Source organism: Phyllopteryx taeniolatus, chromosome 17 (assembly GCF_024500385.1).
Source record: "Phyllopteryx taeniolatus isolate TA_2022b chromosome 17, UOR_Ptae_1.2, whole genome shotgun sequence".
NCBI lineage: Eukaryota > Metazoa > Chordata > Actinopteri > Syngnathiformes > Syngnathidae > Phyllopteryx > Phyllopteryx taeniolatus.
The window spans coordinates 21,089,981-21,115,684 of NC_084518.1; the positions used below are offsets into that span (position 1 = coordinate 21,089,981).

The following is a 25,704-nucleotide window of genomic DNA, read 5'->3' on the forward strand; positions in this document are numbered from 1 at the left end:
TTATTATTTTTTTAAAATACTTGGCTCAGTCACCACTAGATTGGAGCCAGTGACACATTGCCGATACGATGAGATCCAAACCAAAGTACAATTCAAGTTTACATCTGCAACATTTTACAAACCTCATTACTGTTGCACATGTCTGTGTGTGTGCGTGCTTTCTGCATGTGATGATCCAAGTGTCCAGCTTGTAAGAAGTGAAGTGGATCTGAAGGAAGCCCCGTCTCGCTCGGGCTTGTCCCTCAAGGGACTGCCTGAGAGCGCTCAAAGTGGCCGCCACAAAATGGAGCAACCCGGCTGATGAATGGCCTCTGACATGATATGTGACTGCTGGCTTCTTCCCTCAGGTCTTTACAGGTTGTGTTTGGTCAAGTGACCTCAGTTTCTTGTTCATCCCCCGAGTCCTAATCTGCTGTCCGAGTGTAAATATGATCCATGAAAGAGCGCGGCGGAATCCGAGTCTTAGAACAAGGCTGAGTAAATCTTCCATATTTGTTTCACCTGTTGATGTCCAATGCATTGAAACACACTTTTTACATATTTGTTCACTAAATGACATTTGTGATGCAAGTTATCATATAACTATATTGTATGTCAGTGCATTTATCATAGAATCATAGAGTATTTGAACTAAAATGTGAAAGATTCTGGACAGGAACACAATAGATAGGAGTATGTCTGTGTAGATTCTCAACGTTATCCAGGTCATGGTAAGCCACATTCGTTGAATTGAGGCAACTGGGCTTTTCTTGTTTGTTGAAGATGTTTCACTTGAAATCCAAAGGGCTTGTTCAGATCTCAATTTTCGATGTGGAGTCTCTCTATTTATGCCCCAGAGGGTGTGTCCCATGGGGATGGCTTGTGAATGAGTCATCACCTGGTGGCAAAACAGCTTGTTACGGCCACTCTTCCCGTAAAGTGAGCCAATCGTTGGGGGGAGGGATGTCCGGTCATTGTTATACACAACACATAGATAGGTCGAAACAGACTCGGGGATTTGTGGCATCGCCAATCACCTAACAAGCTGCTTTGCCACCAGGTGAGTGATTGACCGACTGGGACAGTTGTCTACAAAGCACGGCGGGCAACAGCAACACCCTATTGTGACCACGCCCTCCGAGGCATGAATAGGGAGTCCCGGGTAAAGTTAAAGGTGAAAGATCTTTAACAAAGGAGAAAGGTCCGGGGGCTTAATTTCACCCTTTCCGGATTACCACAGGAATACCTCGGGATAGGCACGACAATTAATTAATAGATAAGACAGTATGCTCCTATGCCTCCAAAATGACCAAAGGCTATTCCTTCATTAAGCTGACCTCAGGAGGAAGGACAAGGAGAATGCGCAGCACGCATGTCTTTAGGCTGTGTTTACACTGTGTGATTCACCCAATGCTATTTTTTCCCCCTTCCACGCGGCCCAGTTCAGATAGAAGCAAACGCATCGTTTGGATACACCGAGCTGTCCTGTTATTATCCAAATGCACTGATTGAGGATACGTACGCATATTACTTCCCTGACAAACACTCACAGTTCTGAATTGACTTTGAGAACCAATGCCACTTAATTGACAAGCACTCCATGATCGTTTTGGTGCATGAATATTGCCACCCTTGTTGTAGTGACTATGCTAAACCTCTATTGAAAGCTCTTGCGCCTCTGATTTCACTTACACGAGAAACCTCCTGACCAGAAACACTGAATCGTTTGCAAATGACTTCAGCACGTAGTCAAGTTCTTGTGTCCACTTATGGCTCAGAGTTTTGGAATTCCATCAGCACACCTCATTACCTTTTATTGGGTGCAAACCGTGAAGGCAGTTGGTTCAATCCTGCAGTCAAATATCTAATTTCTAAGTATCCAATAATGTAATTTGATGTTTTCTGCAATTTCTCCTCTCCTCTACTATGCTGTGCAAATCACTCCAGTCAAAAATGGGTCGCTGAACCTCCATAACCAAGCGAGCCACCAGACGCTGACACAATACATTTCCCTCTACATGAGAGCTACTCTGGCAAAGAGACACACTGAGAAATTAGATTTGGCAGGTCATTCAGTTTCCCCCTCGGGGAATCTGCAACTTTGGGACAGCATGCGTTTATTTTTTCATTTTTTTAGCTCAAAATAAACTCTTCATTAACAATAAAGTGTAGTGGTGCAGTGCATAGCAATTCTCTTAAACCTTTTCATGCGATGAGGGGTGAAAACAACTATTTACTAATCAAAAAGGCATGCTGGGCGGTATCTGAATTGGAGCTTTGAAAACCGCAACTTTCTCTCTCGGTAAACTGCATTGGCGTGCCACTCGAAAGTGAAAGATGGAAGGCATCCAGCGAAAACACGAAAGCTGATTTCATGTCGGGGAAAGAACTTTGCTTCTTTTTCTCCAGTTGTGCCGGCTTTAGCCTCACCTCCAACTTGGCCCTGAGCTGGTGGCACTGCCCAGGGATAATCTCCCAGACACAGCGCTTCCAGATTATTCATGTATGTCCACTGCATCTCCCATGGCAACGAACGGCAAACTAGAGGAGCTCGTCAATGAACTCTCGCACCTCTTCATGCTAAGGTGGCGCTCAAATGATTTCCACTTAAATGTTCCAGTGCTGAATGAGTCTGACTTTGGTAGAACACACAAAGGAATCGGTCAATCATAAAAGGGGGAAACAGCTTGCTACTCTTACAGACAGAAACACGCGGTATGTGATTAGTGACATGGCGATTAAGACTGGTGCTGCGTGCAGACCGACCAAATGACTGATTTTGTATTTGTGATTGTGCTAAAAGCGTTATGCAGCATCCTGGATGGTTTGAAACCCTAAGTAAAATTCTGTGTTTTTTTTAAGGTCCAAAAAAGATATGTGAGGGAGGGGCTGGGGGGAAGAACACCTGGTCACCCAAACAGTATGCGGTGTTAGAGTGTTAGAGGATCAATAGTCCAATATTTACTTCATTCATAATTTAACACTTCTGCAATATGCATTACATCATTTCCTTTATTCCTCTACAAGATAAATGTTCCACTCTTCTATTAATCAAGACATAAACATGAATCTGCCATTATGATGACCTCAGCTTTCATTGACACAAACTGCATGCAAGAGTTACAACATGCAAGCTGCCCCTCGGAACCTGAGGCAACCGAAACCAGATAAATCAGGTTTGTCTTGACAGAGGAAACCCACTGAACGTGAAAATTCAAGAATGACACACAGTAGATACCATCAGCAAGTCATTGCCACATTTGTCATGAGCAACAATATCTGGATTTCTCTTCCCAGCTTTACTGGCACTGCTCACTTGTTTAATTTGTCTAATAATGTTTCGCAGTGGAATATGTGCAGTGAATGATGAAGAACTATCGTACTGTCGTGGAGCACTTGCGTCGCACTTTTCTTTATCAGTTCAGACACCAATCACTTACACTCAATCTCGCTAGATTCCACGCTACAAAAGGTCTCCATTTATCCATTTCAACTTGATTGATGGATGACCTTCAGCTTCTCTGGGTAACAAACGAGTGCTGACAAGTAATTGCCCTGTGCGAAAACCATCGGCTTCACATTGCTGCTGATGAAGAATTTTGTACTGAGCAAAGGTGAAAACCTTACTTACGAGGTTTCAGGTGTCAACTTTCCGAAGAAATTGTAATATTTTCTTAACAATATTTAACCGAGGCAAATCATCCAATGCACCCCTTATATTTCATGTGATTCAAAGTCCCAAATCACAAGGAATAAAATATACAAATCACTCATCAACCTGCATGACACTCACCGACCAACATACTACTGTATGTCCAGTTTGTAGATCTGACAAGTTATTACTTCAAAAAATGAATGATAATTATATAAGCATATGAGGTTTAACCCAAAGAGCAAAGACAAGTTTCATACTTTGATTATACACCGAAATAACCACGTATCACAGTGTTTTCTTCTTACAATGCAGAAGTTTGGCAATAAAAAGAGGGGCAAATCCAAAAATTGAAGCACCGTTTTCTTTTTTGAAACACTGTTAAAAAAAATGGTTGTTTTGTCTTTTGCCTTTGTTTCTCTCTCCCTTCTAGAAACTTTGTTCTGTTCGACTGATGAAGTCTGATTCTCAATAAACCTCAATTATAATACCACCGCCGAAGCTTCAAAACTCCCCGGTGACACAGTAAAACTGTTCCTGGCATGAAAGGGATACAGATTTTCCATTCTGCTAGACCTAACAGCCGAACAGGACAAAAAAAATCTGAATTGTATCTCCACCGGGCAGGTGAGTCATTAACGCTTTTTTTTTTTTTTTTTTGCTGTGGCACGTGCCTCGCTGTCATTTTCATCCCTATGAAAAATGCGGTGAATAATTGAATTCACCAGGAGAAATATTGACTTTGGCCTTTCCAGAGACATAAATATTTCTGTAAGATGTATGAAAATACAAATAGCAGCAGCGGCAGCTCCATACCCTTGAAGATATTTGCAGATTTATCAGGTCGGTAGTGTTTCTTAATGTGTGTGTGTGTGTGGCCAAGCTGAACACAAATGCATCACATTCGCAAACTGAGCAATCTTTTTAGAAGCTGTAGATGGAAGATAATTCATTTGAATCACTCTGTAAATGGTAAAGATATTCCATCTTTTATCCCTGAACAAATAATATTCAGGTGTTCACGCCCTCCAGAGGGTGAATTATGACCAAAACAAAATACAAAGCTTTCATTAAAATGCTAAATTATTCATTTAAACATGAAAATATTACTTAAACAGAAGAATAAAGTGCATTTCAACTATTCCCTGTTTTCTTGTCTCTTCTACAAAACAGCCAAGCAGCTTGAGAGATGTTCTCCAAAAATGATTGTAGCTTCTTTTGCATTTTTCTTATTGGTCAAGGATATAATTCCTTTTAACTTTCTTGGCATGAACTAAAAAAGTAAAACCCCGTTTACCAGTCAACTCACATTCATTGATTCAACCAACACGCTCTTCATAATATGCTCCGAAAGTACAAACATACTGTAACATTTTAGTTTTGTGATACATAATGCAGTGTAGATGCTGCTGGGTTCTGGTTGAATCTTATGTCATTCCTGGTATTGCAATAAATGCAATGAAATCACACTTATTTGTTTAGTTAATCTACTGTATTATTCGTGGTCATTATCACAACAACAGCCTTGCCAAGTGTGGATCCAAAACAAATATATATATATATATATATACACAATAGTTGCTCCACGCGAAGGGTTGTGTTCCAACTACAGAGATTCACACTCCTCAGCCTCCCTGGTAAGATCTATTCAGGGGTTCTAGAGAGGAGGCTCCGCCGGGAAGTCGAATCTCAGATTCAGGAACAGTGTGGTTTGCAAGTGGAGATCTTCAACTAACTTGGGGTCATGTTGACGAGAGAGCGAAGAATCGAGTGAGAGATCTGCAGTGATGCAACCCATGCGTCGTCGGCCTGTCGCGATAAAGAAGGAGCTGACCCGAAAAGCCAAAGATCTCGATTTACCGGTCGATACGTGTTAGCTCCCTCCCTCCCTACTGCCACGAGCTGTAGTGACGGAAAGAACAAGATCGCGGATACAAGCGGCCCAAATGGGTTTTCCTCTGTAAAATTTCAGCATTTCATCTTATATATCAGAAATCATACATTACATAATGCATATCTGTGTACTGTACATACAGTCCATTTACATCAGTAAGTAAAGAAAATGCTTTCCAAACTTATTTGGAAAAGAAACGTATGGCAACTCAAAGCAAGACTGAAAAATCACTGTTAATTTGCCGTTGGCTAGTTTATGCCCAACTGCGCAAGAGAATCAGTAAAACTAATCTTGACCTTAACCAGCTCTTTTGCTTGGTTATTTTCTGAAAATGTGCTACAAATGCAGCTTGTCTTCTTCCCTAAACAAGAAAGTTTATCGATGTCTCCAGCCTTCCTGTGTGGAGTTTGTATGTATGTTAATTGAACTTTAGATAGTCCATAGGTGTGAATGGTTGTTGCTCTGTGCCCTGCGACCAGTTTAGGGTGCCTTTTGCCCACAAAGTCAGCTGGTAGAGTCTCTTGCTAACCTGTGACCTGAGGACAAGCGCTATAGAAAATGCTAATCGAGCGAATGATTGATATCCAAATTGTTCACAAGAACTGCGAATGTTTAGGCCACAGGGTCATAAAAGACGGCCAGCTTTTAATCACTTGTCACGCACTTAAGGTGCCAAGTGTTTTGGACACATTCAACCAAACAGCACATTCTGCTGAATATTAATGGTGCACCCCGGGTCATATACAGGTTAATACCTGTCTTTTCTGATGAATGACTAAAGGCCGATGTTTAATGCATTAGACTGGCTGTGCCCTGCTTGGAGCTTTGCTCAAGCTGATGTGAGCCACAATTTGAAGGGATTTCTTCTAGAGCTCATACCCGCTATGATTAAAAAAAAATTAATAAAAAAAAAAACAAACATAATTTATGTTTGCCTAAAGTGGTGTTAGTTTGAGTTCTAAATCATTCTTGGTTGTTTTTCGACATTGCTAGCAACTTTTTTTCTGTATGGTGCGTCATAATTGGTGTGTTTGAGGCGTCTCCTCCATCATTGTTGGCGGTGACAGTCTCATTTACAATAGATGGTAGCCTGAAACAGAGCTGCTGTTAAACTCATGTAGAGTGTATATCAAAATGTAGTCTTTATTGGAAGCAAGCCCAGTAAAATGGATTTGCTGTAGCAGTTTGCAGCCAATATGTAAACCAAACATTGGACATGTGTTCCGCCTGAAGTAAAACATGGTACATGGATTTAAAAGTATTTTTTATTGATTGATTTATTTTTTTATAAATTCCCCTTCCGATAATGTGTAAATATAGATCTCTATTTCGATTTGATCGAGTTTTTGCAGCTAGAAATTATTTTTGTTCATTGATGTCAACAATTTGCTCTTCAAAATGAATGAGCAATTTAAATAGTCTTTCTTTTGATTACTGGAAGAAATTGAATGCTTTGTATGTGCGCCTGTGCTCCGTCCTATCTTGTCATGGCCACATGTCTTGGCCCATGCTGTGAGTACTCCTGCTGAGTTCTAATAACATACCTCAGTGCTGTCTGAAATATTCATAGCCAGGTAAGCCCATCAATTTGTGGCAGTCACATGGATTCTTATTATCACTCTTCTCTGCTCTTGCCTCCAGGTCACTTTACTCCACCTGACTTTCACCGCATACAACTCACCCCTCAGCTCCTGGTTGCACATTGCACAGCCAGCCAAAGTTAATGCCTCCAGCTCCAAATGCCACTCTTTATTGCGTGTGCTTTTTCCAAATGGCCTGAAAACAATAACTGTCAGGTCTCCTGTTCCCCCACCCCCACTCTAAAAACAAATAAAAAGTCTACGTCTAGACAAGATGTTCTCAGGCTTTGTGCATGCGGAGGCAACAGGTAGCGCTGTAACCCCGAGCCGTTTAAATATTGGCTAACCATTTTAGCCAATCAGAAACCCGGAGAAAGTCACAAAAACAACAGGGAATCAATGACAAGAGGAATCACATGTGAATTGAAATTGAATTTCTCCTCAATATCACCCTTCAAAGTAATGAAACTGTCCTTCAATATAATGTAACACGTTGACAGTAACAAATGACTTCCGAATCAGAATCGACTAGTTACTCCTTGTACTACTCCGAAATATAGAGATGTCATATTCCGACTAATGAAAAATCCAATCTGATCACTTTAAAACGATTGAACCAGAAAGAGAAGACATTGGCACAGTTTGGTGCCGCTTCTCCCTCTAGAAAGGTTTTGTTTTTACTTTAAAATGGCTTACTTTAACCAGGATCCCTTGCGGTTCCGTGGCTAAAGGTAGAACCCGGGTTGGTTTCGCGGCCGTCTCGATGCCTTAAATCTTTGCTGGCTGGGACCAGCCGCCTCCTTTCTTGCTAGCTAACTCTCACAATTGAATGTTAAAGCAAGCTGGAGTACCCAAGGAAAACTAACGCAAATATGATGAGAACTTTGAACATTTAAAACTATCCATGGATCCATTTTCTATCCCGCTTATCCAGATGAAGGTCGCGGGCAGGCTCGAGCCTATCCCAGCTGACTTTGGGCGAGAGGCGGGGTACACCTTAAACTGGTTGCCAGCTAATCACAGCCAATCATTTAAAACTAATAATCTTTGTAAAGAATTGTTCAACAATTGTGTGACTACGTTTTAGCCCTCAACATAATCAACAATATCATTTAGTATTACTATTATTTTATTAGTTTGGAAACAACAACTGATAAACCTTTAGTCTTGAGCAAGGTAAAAGTATGTATGACTTTTAAAGTGAGGCCTTGCGCTTCGAGTGAGTTCAGGTGAGGTCAGAGCATGGCTGTAAGCAGCTTTCCTTAACAAACAACAGACATCATCTCTCCCCAGACGGGGTCAAAACTGCAACAGGTCAATCACATGTAGTAAGGTAGCAACGGAAAAGCAGTATTTCCTTCTTACAAGTGGGAGAAAGGCAAAAGCGAATCAAAAGAAAAGTGTCACTCCTTGTTGACCAATCCACCACGACATTGCAAGTTTTTTCCAGGTGGCAAAAGGCGGCGTGTTCTCCCATTAGCAAAACCAGTAAACGAACCCTTACTTTTGATTTGATTTTGACCTAAGCAGAGTAATTGAGAAAACAGGGTAAATGGCTTAAATGGTGATTTTTCTTCTCTACCACCGTAGTTCAAATTTGTCAGTCGAAAAGAAGATGGTACATGAGAGAAACCGATTGGAAGGGAGACCTAACAGCGGCTGTAATTCACATTTTAACAGGTAAGTTGATTGAAAAATACGTGTGGTGGAAATTCAGACATAATTAACATGATCTATGAGGGACTGGCTAATGAATTCAGGATAAGTAATAACTGAAATGCCCTTACCTTGGTCATGATAGATGTGGCCTAAAGGCTAGCATACTAGCATAATCTGTAAATTAGCAAGGCCTACCATTTGTTGACTGATACCGTTGGATTTACAATCTGTTCGACTGTGGTCTTTGGTCTATTTACCTGTTCTCAAACTAAGAAGGCTGTGATCGCTTGAGCTTGCCTTTTCTGTTGCTCAGATTTATGGCAGCGACATGCTCTTTTGACGGTGAAATTGATAGCACGCTGGAGACTTCTCAGCTACGTAAGTATTCATCCAAAATTAAACTTCACACAGTTCACTCTTTAAGTTGAACCCGATGATGGAGGTTTGGTTCCCCGTCTGTCCCTTTAGGAGCGCCTGCTGTCGTTGTAGAACTATTTACTCACCTTATCACCCAAAGGTTCCTCTGGATTGCTTTAGATTTTTTGGGGGTACATCTATTTTTTTTTTTGTCGTCATCGTTTCAGTTCAGGCCACTCACGTTCTGGCAATTGTTCCCAAAAAAAGTCTCGTATCGGCTCTCCTATATTGGTGCATTGTAAGAGTCCAAATGACTCTCTGCTGTCAGAAATGTTTTGCAAAAGGGAATCAAAGTCATTTATCTCTCTTTAATAAAATGTTTTGATCTTTTGCTGGAGGAGACAAAATGTCCTCAAATGTACCGCTCTTCATTGCAAGGGCGTCTCCGGTGGCACACCACAGACCTTTTAATTATATTTAAGTCTGGGCACTGCTCGCTCCATTAAAAAACGTCTACTGAGACTGCGGAGGCCATTTTTTTCATTTTTAAAATTTGGATGAATAAGCCTTTATTGTGCTGAAAGGTAAAATTCGTCATCATCATCATCTGCCTTAAGGTTGTTGTTGTTTTTGCCAAATGATTCATCATTGGAACTGTTTCCAATTCCCTCCACTTCCACTAAAATCACATTCCATCTGAATAAAAACAGACTAAAAGCATTTGTGTTTGAATGCAATTGGTTGTTTTGAACGCAGCCATTATGGGAAAAACCTTAGGCTTTGTCTAGTTATTCAACTTAGCAAAAACAATGTTCATTTTCATTGTATAAGGTTGTTTTTCCTCATACATTCCTTTTTAAAGTTTGAAAACGGTTCATCTTTATATAATCTTTTTTTTCTTTTTAACACCAGTAAACCTGGTATTACATTGGTCTGTGTGGACCTATCATATCCACTTCAGAACCAGCTCCAGTCATCGTTTGGAGGTGGTTAGGCAATAACTGAGCAGATTGCAGAAATTGCATATCTGAGATGAAACCTCTATGGAAATCAGCACAGCAGACCTACCAAAAAAATAAGAAATCAATCATTGCAAGTGTTTACAGGTCAAATTGACTTTCCTTGCAGTGTTTTGGAAAAATGTGTCAATATTGTTTTTAATGAGTACTTTCTGAATTGTTTTGTAATGGATTGGGTAGATACACTGTAAGAGGAGATGATAAAACATTCAATAATTCATAAGCCCACAACTCTTTTACATTTTGTTTTGTGTTGACCTCTAGGGAGACGTGCTTGTCACCTGATTTGTGTCATCACGCCACAATCCGAATGTTCCATAAACAATGTTACCAATCATGCCACTGAGGGAGACGCAAAGGTTTCTTGCATTCAGTTGCTTCTGTGGAGCTGCTGATGAGAAGCTTTTGTTGTCTTTGATTTAGTGATTGATGTGGAGGCGCCCTGACAAAGGTGAGTTTGAGGCATCTACAGGGAGAAATGATCTGGAATATATAAACAACCTTGTGAGGAAAAAAAGCAAAGCGTCATCTTTGTGTCGCGAGGATGCGTGAGGCGGAAGTGCTGGTTTGATTCGTTTCGCGCCACTGAAATGCGACAACCACTTACTAATTTTCTGGTGATTCTGGAAAAACCAAAAAGTTCTACAAATTATTGACTTATGATTTATACACTATTTTGGGCATGCCGTTTTATGATTTTTACTGACCCAGGGATCATTATAAGATCCTCTGTTTTTTCCCCTTGTGCATCTTGATATTTCATTATTGATGGTACTAATATGTGATAACTTAAATTAAACTCTCTTAAATCCATACTGCATATGAATATGAACAATGATTATTGTTATTGGTGGTTACTCCAGAGAAAAATCTAGTTATTTTTATTCAGTGTTAACTTGAAAGTTTCCATTGACGCTATTTCGGATACATTGTCATTGCCCAAATGTATGATTTATGCTATTTGTGGATCTTTTCAGAAGTCCTACTCATCCATCTGACATGATCAATGAAAAAAAAAAAAAAACTTTAATGAAAGTTGAATAATAGAACAACCATCCATGCGCCTTGACATTTGGAGGTTAAACAATATACCAAAGTCATCATCAAATATCACTCTGAGCTCATCATCTTTACTCTCAGTTGAGTGCATTGCTGTGTGCTTCTACACTAAATAGTCAAAGGACTGAGTCATCTCACCATCAGCAAAGCTCTGATTTTGCACAATTAGTTGCCTTTTACAACAATTAGTATTGATAGACATGGACGGTTGCAGAGTCTCAGAGACCACTTTTTCTCGCTTAAGCATTCATTATATTTAAGTGGGAATTAGCATTGTGCAAGCTAAGAAAAAAAAAAAAAAAGCAGACCTGTATGTCAGAATGTATTCTCCTCTAGCTAAAAATGGAAAATATAAGCTTGATTGTCCCCTAAAAATGGAACCAAACAAAGTCAAACCAATGTGTCCTTGCCGTGTTTGTTGATTGATGTACAGTAATACTGTACAGAGGCAACACAAAACAGGTTCATTTTGATGAAAGAGCAAAATGGAACTGTACAGTACAAGGTTGACATGTTGAAAAGTTTGTATGAATTCCCCTTGCATCTTGCCTCGGTTCAGTCAGTGTCATTCCGAAGCGCCTGTCTGAAGTACAGAATACAAATTAAACCCTGTGGCTATAAAGTAATATTGCCGTCTGAGCCTTTTAATTTCCATCAGCAACTCACTTCAGAATTGCAGTCAAACATTCTTCAACATAGTAGACTCTTAATTACATCGAATTGAAATTGAAGATGGACTCAGAAAGAGTAGCCAGAAAACAACCGAGAAAAAAATAAATGCGTGTAATTGGACCGTTGTCTCCTGTTAGTACAACTGCGAATAATGCAACACTACAACTAGAATGGGAGCTAGAATGCATTGGTGGCGGTATTAGTTATCATAAGATAATCCTTTATTAGTCCTAGAGTGGGGAAGATCACATTACAGCAGCCATACAAGTGTATGAACACAGGTAATACTGTTTTGTAGTTCAACTCAAGAGCAAAAATGTACTCATTTAGCTCCATAATTTAAGGTGTACAATATGGTTGATTTAAAAACATGCAGAAGTATCACATGCTGAATATTTCCCATCTGCAGTATAGGGCGCATATGCTACGTATAGCGCAATTAGCATTATCGTGACCAAGCTTGTAACTCAGATTACTCATATTTCAAATCAATATTCCCCATTCAAATGGGTTGAAAAGCCAGTAATACGCTTCATTTTTTAAAATTACATTTTTAGTGAGGTAAAATAGAACTGTATTGTACAAAAATCGAATAAAACATAAAAGCATCTTATATCTTTACATTATTTTGAATTAAGTGTGATCACTGTATGTTGGGACAAGCCAAGTGAGCAACAGTTGTAATGTTTACGTGTACCTTTAAGGGGTGTGGCCTAGTGGCAGGAGCCGAGATTCAAACCTCAGAACTCTGGCAGACGAGCTAATGACTCATCCACCGTGCTGCCCTCTCATGGTAGTGTCTTTAAATTGTGTTAATTAAAGTTTTCAATTTGTTCAAAATGTATCACTAAACTAGCAGAGTTTTGGGTCCTTTCTTCTCATGTCTTAAGTCACATTTTGACATTTAATGCTTAACACAGCACACAACGCAGCGGATGTACTGTGTATTGACGTGTGGGAGATTGGCTGTCTTGCATAACCGCCACCCGCCTCCCTTCTTTTAACTCCTCATTAGGAGATCATGTGACATAAACCGACAACCTGTGACCGACCAGAGCGCAGCGTACTGTACAGGTGCCACCTGGTGCGGGTGGATGAAGAAAGTGAGGCGGTTTGTGTGACTTGTCACTTGTCAGGCATTGCTTCCGCTAGCCTTGAGATGCCGGGCTGTTGCCTGAGAGTGCTTTATCATCATGATAAATGCAGCCTTGGAGCAGTGCACTATCAGCACGCTCAGAAGCGCGGGACACGCTCTGACTAATGAAAAGAGAAGGTCAAGGAGAGGGAGGGGCGCACTGCGGGATAGCGAGAGTCAACGGCAATGTGTATGTTCAAGTTGGGACAACATGTCAAAGCCTCTGTCAAAAGGTTGGCAGTAGACGTGGCAATTTCTTGCTGTGCGTGTCCATGATATGTGAAAATGCTTGATTCCCAATTTTCTTGCTTATTCTATTTATAAAAAAAGGTACATAGAGGGTTCTATTTTCTAAGCGCATCTGCGGTGGGCCGCAAATGCTGGCGGATTCTGATTTTCATGCAAGCGCAAGGCTCACTGTGCATGTTTGCCAATTTGGCAGACCGGTCTGCACCTAGCTGGGCGTTGCGGCGCATCGAGGGGGGTGATCTTGGAGATGCGCCCGGCGGAGTGACAATTTGGTGGCAGAAAGTCGGTGTAAATCCACGTCTGCTCAGATCACGCCTAAAGCTTGGCGCAAGGTAGACCGCTGTTCTAACGCGATTTTGGTGAATTTGATGGGGGCACAGTCACACAGATACTGAGGTCTGCAGACATATATTTAAGTTGCCAGCTATTATCACCAGCTCATTCTACATTTCATAAGGGCGCTTGCTGACATTTCCTGTGAGTCGGATGGAAACACACCCACCAACGCATTCGCTGGGCTGCGCTGCTCTACGAAATGACCAACCCGCCTCTGGCACGCAGTTACACAAAAATAGGGCCCAGAACTACAACAGGTACCTCATGATATCACCATCAGTGGCTAAATATTAATAAAGCAGCAAAAGAGCTTCAGCATTTAAAAATAATTCATTGTGTCGTATCTGCAGCTCCATGGTTCTAATTACACTTGACAAGAAGGGTTACACTCATTTTTCTGTAACCGTATTACTGTTGACATATTTCTTCTATCTTGAGCGTTATTACAGCAGGTGTTGAGCATTTCCTGCACAGTGTTAATTTTGGAGTCATTAAAGTGACAGCGTGGAGCACAGGAATTCTTTTGGGCTCATTACCATAGTCTGCTGAATGTATTGGCATGGCTCTGCATGAGCGGGACTGGTGCTGCTCCCGAGCCGTCAGAGAGGAGTAATGATCAGAAGAGGCGGGGGTTGACGTAGCGCTGCACAGTCTTCTGGGTTGCAGCCTCGGCCGGGACCCAGAACGACAAATATGCTCGCGCACGAAACCAAGAAAAAGCACAAGATGATGCGCTCTTCTTGTCGACAGTTACATAAACCACCGAGCAGATGTGAAATGTCTGAGGTCAAAGGTCAAGCGGAGCCTCACACACAATTCCTTTACTCCCTCGAAAAATGGATGTGGAGAAGAAGCTGTCCTGCTCAGAGGTTGCTTTCCCCCCCAAATGCCGTACATGCGAAGAAGTGCAATTAACAGGGCTCCAACAGAAGGAAGAAATATAACATGTACTTACAACCTGCTCTTATGTATTCATAAAGCCCAATTTAAAGTTAAAAATAGACATTTGACATTAATGTAAGGTGAAAACGAGATCATTACATATTTGACATCAAGGTGGAAATGGGCTGATTACAATAATGGCCAGCATGTGGCAGATAAGAAATAAAAACAACACTTAATTAAAGAGTGGTTTTGGATCCTCATCAGTAAACATGGGATTTTCTTTTTTTTTTGAATACTGTATTGCCAATTTGCACATTTGCACAAACAATATTTATGAGGCCTTCGCACGCATGAGTGATGAGGGGAGGATCTCCTGTGCAAAGACGCGTCAAAATAACAGATTCAGGCTATTATTGCAGCCATTCTTTTGACATTTTAATAATGGACACACTGATGTTCCATATTTAGTGCTTTTGTATCGTATTCTTGACTGCCCACTGTGATTATCTATTCCCTCTCTATTCGCTTCTTTGCTTTGTTGGACATTTGTGTTGACTCACATGCATCAAATCTAAATTCATCCGAAAGACAAAAAGTGGAGAAAAAAGAACAAAGCTAATAATACCATATAACAACACAATTATGTTTCATTACCTTCCGTATTGTTCTATTGTCTCATTTTCCAACGTTGTCTATTAAATATGTAAAAGCCTAGAGGATTTTCTGCCTCGGGAAAAGGTCAAAAAAAAAAAAATGGTCAGGGCCAGCAAAATTAGTCAATTCTCCACTGGCCTTCTTTTATTCATATTCTTTTATGAGACCGCCTGCCCTCGACAGAAATATGGATTAAATAAATAAAACACTTGCACTGTATATGAATCCTGCCTGGAAACATTTTTTCCCAGATCCATCACTGTCGCCGTATTCAAGAGAATAACCTCGACAATCATACACAATTTTCTCTTATTGGTACAACGAAATTTCATGTCACTTTGTATTCTGAGAGGACGCCTCATTCTGAGGTAAATGAAAAGAAATGTTTTTGCCAGTGTTGATGTTGACTTGAAATCACCAAATACGCAAGTATTCATTCTCGTCAAAATTGTTTTTTGTTCGGTTCTTTGATTGTCTGCACTCCAGAATCAACCTTTGCCGGAGATAAAATTGCAAATTCACAGTCGAGCCACTACCTAACTGTGTTTTTATTCAGCTCAGGATAATCGGACCTCTGGAAAGGTTTACGGGCATATGTGCCCTGTGATTGAATGACGACCAGTCCGTGGCGTACCCCGCCTCTCGCCCAAAGTCAACTGGGATAGGCTGCAGCTCACCCACGACTTGAGTAAGGACAAGCGGACTTCGGTCCACGATATGGAGATATACTGTCAGTATAATGCAGGGTTTCCCCAAAGTCACTTTACACTTCCTTTTGTCGATTTTGTTTCAGGTATCGTTCGTGCAGATGTGAGACTATCAACGTCTGACAGTTTAGGCTTTGCAGTTTTTGAAAGCGTTCCCTTGCCCATGGCTCGCCAATTGATATTGGAGCAGCGTTGAAAAATTGCTGCCTGGCAAGAATTTTTTCTTTCCCTAACTGCAGTTCAAACTCAGTTTGCGAAGAGTCGTCAAAAGTGTCGGTGATCTTGTTAGCGGAGTGGTCCAAACAGCTCACGGCCATGGCATTGTATTTTGCGTGAAATAAATCCAATAAAAGTAATTCAATGTATCTGCCGTGTTCCATCAACATAAATGGGGATGTGCCTCCCGTTCTATAGAAAAGCAGTTCTCAACTTTTTGGCACCATGGAGTCACTATAACATATTGGCATGAAAACAATTGAAGAATATGCTTAAATATACAATTCAACATTGTGCCATTACGATGAAAGTAGTTGTTGTAATAGTGGAGGTCCTGCGCTTTCCAAAAACTCCAAAGGCTTGTCTTTTAATACTGGCTGACACAATGTTTGACGGTGACTCACACCTTACAGTTATGTAGTTTAAAAAAAAAAAAAGTCTGCTATCGCCGATCTTCTCCACCAAAAATATCACGGCTATAATAGCCAACTCACAGCGCCTCTTTGGTCAGCTCAACCAAATATTATTTTTCGTTCAGTCTCTCTACTTGTATTATGTATTCCTGATTGAATTTTTTTTAATTTCAACTTGAAGTGCAACATGATTTTCCACCTTCCTGGCATGCTGCACTTACTACAGCCTCTGTAGCGCATAAGAGGAAATGTGCTTATGTGATGGGGGCATCTTGTTACCTCTGTCAGCAGTCATAGCATCGATAAATAACAGAGAGGTCATTCCGTCCTCAGTTGCGCGCTATAACACTGCCGCTACCAGGTTGGAGACATGATGCCCCTCAAAACTTTTCTCATCCCATAATTCAAATAGTTGACCTTGGTTTTATTTGTCCGAATGCTCTGAGTCCACAACGTAGGACTTTCTGGCAAAATGTCCTCTGGCTTCCCTGTTCGTGACTGTCATCAGTGGTTTTCACGCTCGCTATTTACATGAAGGAAAGCCGTTCTTGCCAACCTTCTGCAGTGTTTTTGACTCCTGGTGACGTAGAGGGCATTCTCTTCACAAAGGGGATGATAGATTCATCTCATCAAATATAGAACTAAGCTGCCGGCGTATTCATGTATTATTTTCTAAGAACCATCATTAACACAAACAATAAATCTGTCATGGTTACCGCTTGAATAAAGGAGCTGTCATCTAAAGCAGCTGTTACAGCAGCAAAGTACGAACCGATTTGAAGACAATAATTTTGATCGGGCGCTAAAAGAGGTCACAACGCTCTACTCTGAAGGTAATGCGCCATGATTAGCCCTGCATGCATTTGTGAGTCTTGTGACTGCGATATTGTGGAACATTACCGCAGGCTGTAATTTGAAGCTCGCAACGCTGTGTGGGACGAGACCCAACTGATAGCATTTGGCAAGCGGTCGCGTCAGTAGGCCATCTGAATATCACAGTCATCGCTCTGAGTCAGTAGTCAGTGTATTCGTTAGCTGAGCATGTAATAATCAGTCAGTCCTTTGCGACTTCATCAGCATCATTAGATGTTTTTACATAATCCTGCCATATGAAATTACCTTAATGCTTGTAAAGGCTCACTGCCGCAGTGTGCCTCATTACCTTGGGACATTGGTCATTTCATTTCAAGGGTCTGATTTTCATTAACTGCTCACCCCCCCCGACCCATTAGCAGAATGAAAGCTCGCCTGCGACCATCTGGCTGCCGACTAGACCTTAGAGCTGCTTTAAGGCTTCGACGTGCTTCATTCAACACGGAGAGGCAATATTAGTTGTTTCATACTGGATAAAGAAGCAATATGTCGGTGCCATGGTCGAGGAGAGACAGTCGAAAAGAACCTGGAAAAAAAATTAAGAAATATGTGTTAATCGGAGGCTGATGAAACTTGGGGTGCACAGGTGTAAACATACAATTTGAGATTCATCCATCCTCCATCTTGGCTTAGGGTGTAAAAACTCAAAAGAGAGGTGTGCGTTTTACTCATCTGCGTAGTACAAGATTTCTTATAAAGAGTGGTCTATTTTTAACCGCATTTGCTTGCTGATACTATTTTGGTGCCTTCAATAAGTTCTCTCCATAGCCTTTATTCGCATCCTTATCCTCCCTCTCTGCTCTCGTCTCCTAATTTGCTTGTATTTCGGTTTTCAGAATGCATATCAGTCGCGTACGATGTGCTGTTCAAGTGACAAAACACAAAATATGCTTGAGGAATTCGGGTCTAGTTTGTGTCTACCGGTACAGTAGTTGCCATGCATCATATTTGCAGGTGAGATGACATGTATACAATGATAAAGGTCAATATTCATTGACTGACTATAATGAGCTCCTTTTCGATGTAGCAGCGGAGCAATGCACTTACTGGACCCTTCGTTCCGTCTGACGTTCTGCCTTTACAAATAGTATGATAATACCGTGTTATAGTTGGAGCTGTCAGATCAGAAGGCGGTATTCGGATTTTAGTGATATTTTTAGCTACATGAGGAGCAAAATTTAGAAGCAGCACTCAGTATGATGGCGTACACTTCTACATGGCTTCAAACGACGACAATAATAATACAACTAGAGTTTCCTCCCCAGGGACGCAATCTTCCCAAAGTGCATCGTGTACCGTCCATAGAAACTATTAGGATAAAGAATAGATTCATTTGTGACAAAAGAGGCCCGGGAAAGAAATGTGCCTCTTGGATGATCTACGTATATAAGTTTTTAGCGTTGCAGTTGGGCGCCTGATACAAACTGCAAGGTCTTGGCCCTAAGTGCTGTGTGGCAGTGCAATGAAGCTAACGAGTCTTCCACAAATAGCACTTGACGACTGTTGTCATACTGTTGGTAATATTGATCTTTCGGGAGAAGCCATTGTGTCACTCGCCCTGGCTTGACTGCGAGGTCAAAAAGACTCAATGCACCAGAGGGACTTGCTTGCTTTGCTTACTTTATGTCCGTACGTGTTGCTGAAACTCCAATAAAATACGAGGTCAAATCTTTTTTTCCGCACTGATGAGCCATGTAAGAACCATGTAAAAAAACATTACTGGAAACGTGACCATTTTAAAGGCAAACAGTCTTTTCTTACTACATGGCAAACACTCCATAGAAAGGCCAGAGGCTGGTTTGGAACCCTCAACCTCAGACATGCTAACCACTCAGCCGCCATGCTGGTATGACTGCATGACGTATATGAAATATTTAAACTAGACTACATCTGCAAATTGACCAATTCCAGCATTCTTTGAATGCTTGTTTTTGTTTATATGGCTTTACCCTGCAGCCTACCGATCACCCAAAGTCAGCTGGGGTCGATAGTATAGAAAATGGATGGTTTAAAAAAAAAATAATTTCCCCCTCTGTATTTCATATGTGACTATAGTAAAACTATGTGCGAATTTTGGCGAGTCCTCTCAATGCAAAGTGATCTACGATGGAAATAGAATTGACTTACAATGTCAATAAATTCAATGCAAAGTTGCCTGTCTCTCTAAGTAGAATTGAAAGTCTGATGTGAATGCATGACTGGTCCCTATTTACTGCCAAATGACTTTGTGTAGAACGGGTCATGAAACGAGGCAATAAATAAAACAATAAAGCTAGCGGCGTGGCTATCGGACGTCATTAGCTGGTGCAGAAAGGTGTTCCTAATGTTGTGTCCAGTGGGTGTCACATGACACGAGCGCAACTCGGCGGAGGCTGTTCCGTCTTGTGACGCGAGGAGCGAGCGCTGTCCTCGGTGCTGGCGCTGTCCTCGGTGCTGACGCCTTCGCGCGGCTCTCTCCGTCCAATGTGCCACTAGCTCCCACGGCCACAATCCGCTTACTGAGCGTCCCCGATCAAAGCAGGACCCTCCGCGTTGCACTTGATTATTCCCGGCTGTCGTCTGACGACGAGAAAAAAAGCGTCACGGATTCAACTTTGCATTTTTTACGGACGTTCAAATCTCACCGTTTACTGTTTTGTTTTTTTTCCTTTTTCTCCACCGGTTCTCCGACACAAGGACGTTATTTTGACGCGGCGCGACCTCGATGAATGCTACGAGAGCAGACTGCGCGTTGACGAGCATGCTGGCGTTGTGGCTTCTCGCAGCTGCCGTGGCCGCGAGCCACGGGCGAGGTAAGGAACTTGCGGGCACTTTCTTTCGGTTGTGGTGCGTGTGTCAAACTCAACAAAGCCGCGGTGCTCTCTGTCATGTCTTCTTATTTGAATTTGGCAAGAGAATCCGCAAAACAACTAGAAAAGGATTTTGCTTTAGAAAATGGATAAACTAAGCAAGTATCTGGGCTAACGAAACCAATAAAGGGAAGCTAAACCTGTGTGGTAGTCATCCACTGACCTGTTCTCGAAACTTCAAGAATGGATATTAATTAAACAACTAGACGAAGCATAAACTATTGTGTAAACTAGGCAAGGATCAGGGTAAATGAGACTAAATGACAAAGAGGGAAGCTAAACGTGTGTTTTAAAATCAGGCACTGACTGATTCCACAAACTTAATGGCTAATCAAGAATTCATTAAACAACTATAGGTGGACGACTGGTTAGCACATCTGCCTCACAGTTCTGAGGACCGGGGTTCAAATCCCGGCCCCGCCTGTGTGGAGTTTGCATGTTCTCCCCGTGCCTGCGTGGGTTTTCTCCGGGCACTCCGGTTTTCCTCCCACATCCCGAAGACATGCAGTGTAGGTTGATTGAAGACTCTCAATTGCCCGTAGGTGTGAATGTGAGTGCGAATGGTTGTTTGTTTGTACGTGCCCTGCGATTGGCCTGTGACCAGTTCAGGGTGTACCCCGCCTCTCACCCGAAGATTGCTGGGATAGGCTGCGGCACGCCCGCGACCCTTGTGAGGAGAAGCGGAACGGAAGCTCAATGACTGAATGAATAAAAAACTATACAAAGCAATATGGGAACAAATAGATTTCAAGTTATACACATCAATCAATGAATCAGTATCGTCACGATGCAAAAATATACATGCATACTGATTGTGAAAGCACAATAACCTCCTAAAGTGTGCAGCAAATGAAAACAACAACAACAACAACACCACTTCCACGGGCTCTACATTGCAAGCGGAGTATTACTAATCACAAATTGATCTACAGCTACGGGGTGAAATGTACATGCAGTTACTTCTGGTCCGACAACAACAAAACAAAACAAAAACAAAACGCAGAGACTCTTTAATAAAGCATAACACACCGAGAAACTTATTTTAATTGGCTGAAAATCAATCCAACTGACTATTTTGTTCAACCTTGCAATTTGACATGCACGGGGTGTTTGTTATATGATGGGAGTAAAAAGAAAGAAAGAAAGGGGGGGGGGGGGGGGAAGCAGCCAGAGAGTGACTTATTTGGCCGCTGCGGTCTGTGTGACAGACGGTGTTTAGTAATAAGACTCTAATCCTTAGGAATTGCAGAAGATTATTGACCGAGCTGTTTGACACAGTGGAGTGCTTGTGGGAAGTGGCGATGGATTCGTGCACAGTGGCCTTGCCCTAATTATTTTTGGTATAGCGCATCTGCCCTCTCCATGCAACATGAGAATGTCATCATTTGGTTAGAAAATGAGGAAATCTTCTCAAACCCGGGAAGATCACCCAAGAATCTTAAAAAACGTGGCGTATTTCAGATGGGATATTAGAAACGCCTCTACACCGTTGCAGACAATGACAATAATCAACATTTTGTTGACGTAACACCGCTCGTTGTGTTCGTTATTGAATGGAATTGGATTGTGCACGTGTGCTACTGTGGCCGCCAGTGAGTGAAATCATTTTTTGAAATGCTTTTTCGACATCCTGCGCAAGTGCCGCCTTTCGCGGTTCATGTAGAAAATGGAAAAAGGGAAAACAAGTATAATACGAAACAATGTAAGAAGTGTGAAAATGAACTCATATTGTGTTGCCAGTTTCATTTGCCCTAACTCAGCCCATCGAAAATGAGGTGCAATTCGAGTGCAGAGTATCAACAAAACAAAAGACCCACTGATTGAATATCAGGTGGAGGAAATGTGCGCAGACATTTTACATTGCATGAATGTTTGATTGAGTAAACACTAATGCAGAGCGCGCAATGGTCGTTGAGGAAGACGGAGGAATAATTGAGTGTTTTCAGCCCCAACAACACACCTGCACCGTGTGCTCAGTGCTCAAAACTCCAGGGAGAAGGAAAATGCAGCAGGCAACGACTATTTTTAGCGCCCAAATAAAACTTTACAGCTTCCATTAGTGAATTTGCTGCTTAGCCAGCAAACACTTGCTCACAGTTTTTCAATTTTTAATCGTCGAGGTTTGGGTCTTTTTGAGAAGGTCAAACCACGTGCGTGCTGGCGCTTGTGCTGCTGCCCGATGCTGTCGTCCAATTTCTTCTCATCGGTTTGCTTCCTGACGGAGACCCCGCGCAGCCGTTCACTGCATTGAGAAACGCACACAATACCTTCATTTGCCAAGATGAGTTGCGCACATCAGCGGCTCGAATTGGAGAAGATGTCACTTGTTGTTGATGAGTTTAGTAGCAACAACATCTTTGTAATGGCTTCATACTGTAGTTGTCATGCAAGACTGCAAAAAAAAAAACAACAACCCAAAAAAGGTTTCTTTTTCATTTACTTTCCTATCCAAGTTGTATTTTATTGTTGACATAATTGGGCTTTTCTTGTTCAGTCTTCAATCATGGCATTGGAATGCACTAATATGGCTGCTTCTGTCTGTATTTGTCATTCAATTATATGAACTTGGATTGTACATTCAGCCATGAACTGTACGCCTAGCATACAAGCACACTTTCATTTCATATACCTTTGCTAATTAGTTAGCTTTACCTCGGCATGTTTTTGTTCAAAGTAATGACATCACATTTGTATATCCAATGCAGAAAGAAGAGTACATTCATCTGAAACATTTTTTTCCTTGATTGCTTTGCCTGAGCTTTGCCGAGATAACTTAATGAGCTTGATAAGCGAAACACTCTGTGACAACACTACATGCAGAACACATAAATAATTCGTTTGAAACTTTTAACAAAGTGTGACATCTGCTCACTTAGACTCTGCCTCATACCATTGCAATAATTCATGCTAAATGATATTTTCAGTCCAAAATGCAGACAGAATTGCATTTGGCACCAGGGTTGGGCAATTTATTTTCCAAAGGGGGCGATGTGAGAAACTGGAACATTTGTCGAGGGCCAAACAAACATGCTACCCTCAATTGCGTTCCGTATTCATTGAATATATTGTATTTTTATAAAACAATACATTGTATTGATTCAACAACCTGCTGCTTGTTGTAAATTCTTATGATTAGGAAATGAAAATGTTGAACAAAAGTTACAAGCGATCATTGTTTCCAGTGTTCACATTTGTTTTCTATATTTTGAAAGTCTGCTGAGCACCAATTGTTAAATCTTATTTGAACCGTTCCAATAGTTAGAACTTCCAAATTGTCCAGTCTGCCTCTTCCGTCCATACTGCAGTATAAAAAAAAAAAAAAAAAAAAAGAAGGATGAGGATTAACATTGTCGACATTCTCGCTTTTTTGAAAAATAGTCACTAGGGGGGGGGGGTCAGAAAAGTTTCTAAATATAGCGCCAAGACACAAGCTGTTGCTCTGGTACAACATCAAAATAAAAACACTGATTTCCAAATAATAGTGCCGCATATTTTCAGTTTTATTTTGAATGCAAGGGCCGGTCAGAATCTATTTGGCCCGCGGGTCTTAATTTGCCCATGTCTGAACCTGTGACTTTGTAATTGCTGTGATTGTGTGTAATAGAAATTATTTTCAACATCACACCATCTTGTGCATTGATTGTTGAAGTATTTGTAAAATATTTACCTGTAAGTAAAGTGACAATTTCTGTTGCACTGTTGACGCAAGAGAGCTTCCTAAAAATTTCCCTAAATGCACACAGGCAATCTCATTTGCTTTTTTTTTTTTTTTTTTTTAATCCTGAGGGAAATCCCAGAAACGATCCAAAATATGTTTTTTCTCAAATAAGCCACGTATTCAAACTTAAAACTTGATAGACATATCATTTGTTGCATCCTTTGAGGTGGGTGATTTCTTTTGTGAGCCACTTTTAGAGTTTTTCAAATTTTAACGACATTCAGCCGAGCCTATATATTGTCTTTATGCTGACACGTTCGCCTCCAGTTAACAATGATCAGCTGTGTGCTGGGAGTCAGAGAGTAAAGACATCTTTTATGTTTCCTAAAGCTCATTAAATGAGTTATGAGCAGTTGGCGGCAATCTCCATGACATCCCACTCAAGGTATGAAAAATGTGCCCAAGATGGAGCCTTGGAAATCACGCGCTAATAATAACTTTTGTCTTAGTTGTCTGAGGGCAGAAACGAGTTCCTCATACTGGATAAGACATTAGTAGATTGGCAAAGGTTATTCACTACTTTCCCATATTCAAATTCAAGGAGAAGTAAGGAACTGTTTTCTCTTGGGCTAGCTACACTTAAATAGCTAGCTACACAGAAATAACATTGTTAGTCACTGTGCATTTGTTAACTGGCAAATCGATCACTCGAGGTGATCTTTGAATTCACTTTATTGTTTAAACCTGGTCTACCAATATCATAGAACACAAAAGTATGTCATCTGGGGTTGTTGTAGCAAAGCAAATTTATTGATATAGCGCATTTCATACACAAGGTAACTCAATGTGCTTTACATGATTAAAAGCATTTCAAAGCAAATAAAAAAAACAGCTTATAAACATTTCAAACAAAGAGGGACAAAAATGCAATTAAAACAGCGTACAGTGCCAGAAAGAAATATCATTTAAAAGTGGAAATGCTGTAAAAAGCATGGGAAAAAAGAAGAGTTTTTAACCTGCACTTAAAAACATGCACACTTGGGGCTCACTTCACTTCTGTTGGCAACTTATTCGATTTGTGTGCAGCATAATAGCTAAATGCTGCTTCACCATGTTTGCTTTGGACTGTGTGCTCCACTATTTGACCCGAGTCTGTCGATCTCAGAGCCCTACTGGGTTTATATTCCATTAGCAATTCATTCATTTATTCAGGACCTGAACTGTTTAGTGATTTATAGACCAGTAGCAGAACTTTAAAATCTTTTCTAAAGCTGACTGGAAGCCAATGTAAAGACTTTAGAATTGGAGTAATATGCTCTGACCCCATAGGTCGTTGCCATTCGATGAGATTGAACACTGCCTGATGGTATTAGTCATTTTTGATTCCCTTTATCACAAGCAGGTGAACATACAATGATTTTAAAAAGATGAAATTCCCACTGACGATGCCTTTACAATATCACTTCCACCAGCAAATGTATTGATTGAGGTATGACAGGCTCTCAACTGTTGTCACCCAGTGACTCGGATTTTTGTTGCAACGTCGCAACCCAGTTTTCTTGAAGAAAAAAAATAGCCTATAAAAACACATGTACAGTATGTTATATTTTTACAAACCATTTAATTGAGTTATATTGCTAGCCATGACGTCCACTAGCCAGAGGCCGAGCTGCACTGTATTTGTTTGCGGAGTAACATTTCCTGACGCTTACCTAATATGTTCCATGTGTGGGAACTTGGCAGACCTCTGTACAGTAGTGGAAAAAAAAAAAAAAGCAGAATACGAAAACTGTACTGTACATGTACATTTTTACTGAATGGCCGCGACCCACTTTTGGGTCCCGACCCGCGAGTTGAG

General features: G+C 41.1%; 2 protein-coding genes across 6 annotated transcripts in view; both read left to right on the forward strand.

Moving 5' to 3' along the window:
- LOC133466957 (unconventional myosin-XVIIIa-like) overlaps positions 1–16,157 on the forward strand; it is a 78,129-nt gene extending 61,972 nt beyond the window's left edge. For 2 of the 4 annotated variants that reach the window (XR_009785083.1, XR_009785086.1), the window contains exons 50-55: positions 4,065–4,258; positions 8,696–8,785; positions 9,078–9,142; positions 10,405–10,591; positions 15,687–15,818; positions 15,924–16,157. The gene's annotated coding sequence lies outside the window, so the exon portion shown is untranslated. Of the gene's footprint in view, positions 1–180; positions 3,987–4,064; positions 4,259–8,695; positions 8,786–9,077; positions 9,143–10,404; positions 10,592–15,686; positions 15,819–15,923 lie in introns of those variants that run through there. The other 2 variants (XR_009785084.1, XR_009785085.1) reach the window with 2 other exon arrangements.
- A 3,489-nt stretch (positions 16,158–19,646) lies between these two features.
- Positions 19,647–25,704, forward strand: part of LOC133466958 (seizure protein 6-like) — a 72,931-nt gene continuing 66,873 nt past the window's right edge. Inside the window, exon 1 of one of the 2 annotated variants that reach the window (XM_061751232.1) lies at positions 19,647–20,131. In XM_061751232.1, coding sequence (XP_061607216.1) covers positions 20,044–20,131 — 88 coding nt within the window. In that variant the 5' untranslated portion in view covers positions 19,647–20,043. The remainder of the gene's footprint in view (positions 20,132–25,704) is intronic. The other variant, XM_061751233.1, reaches the window with a different exon arrangement.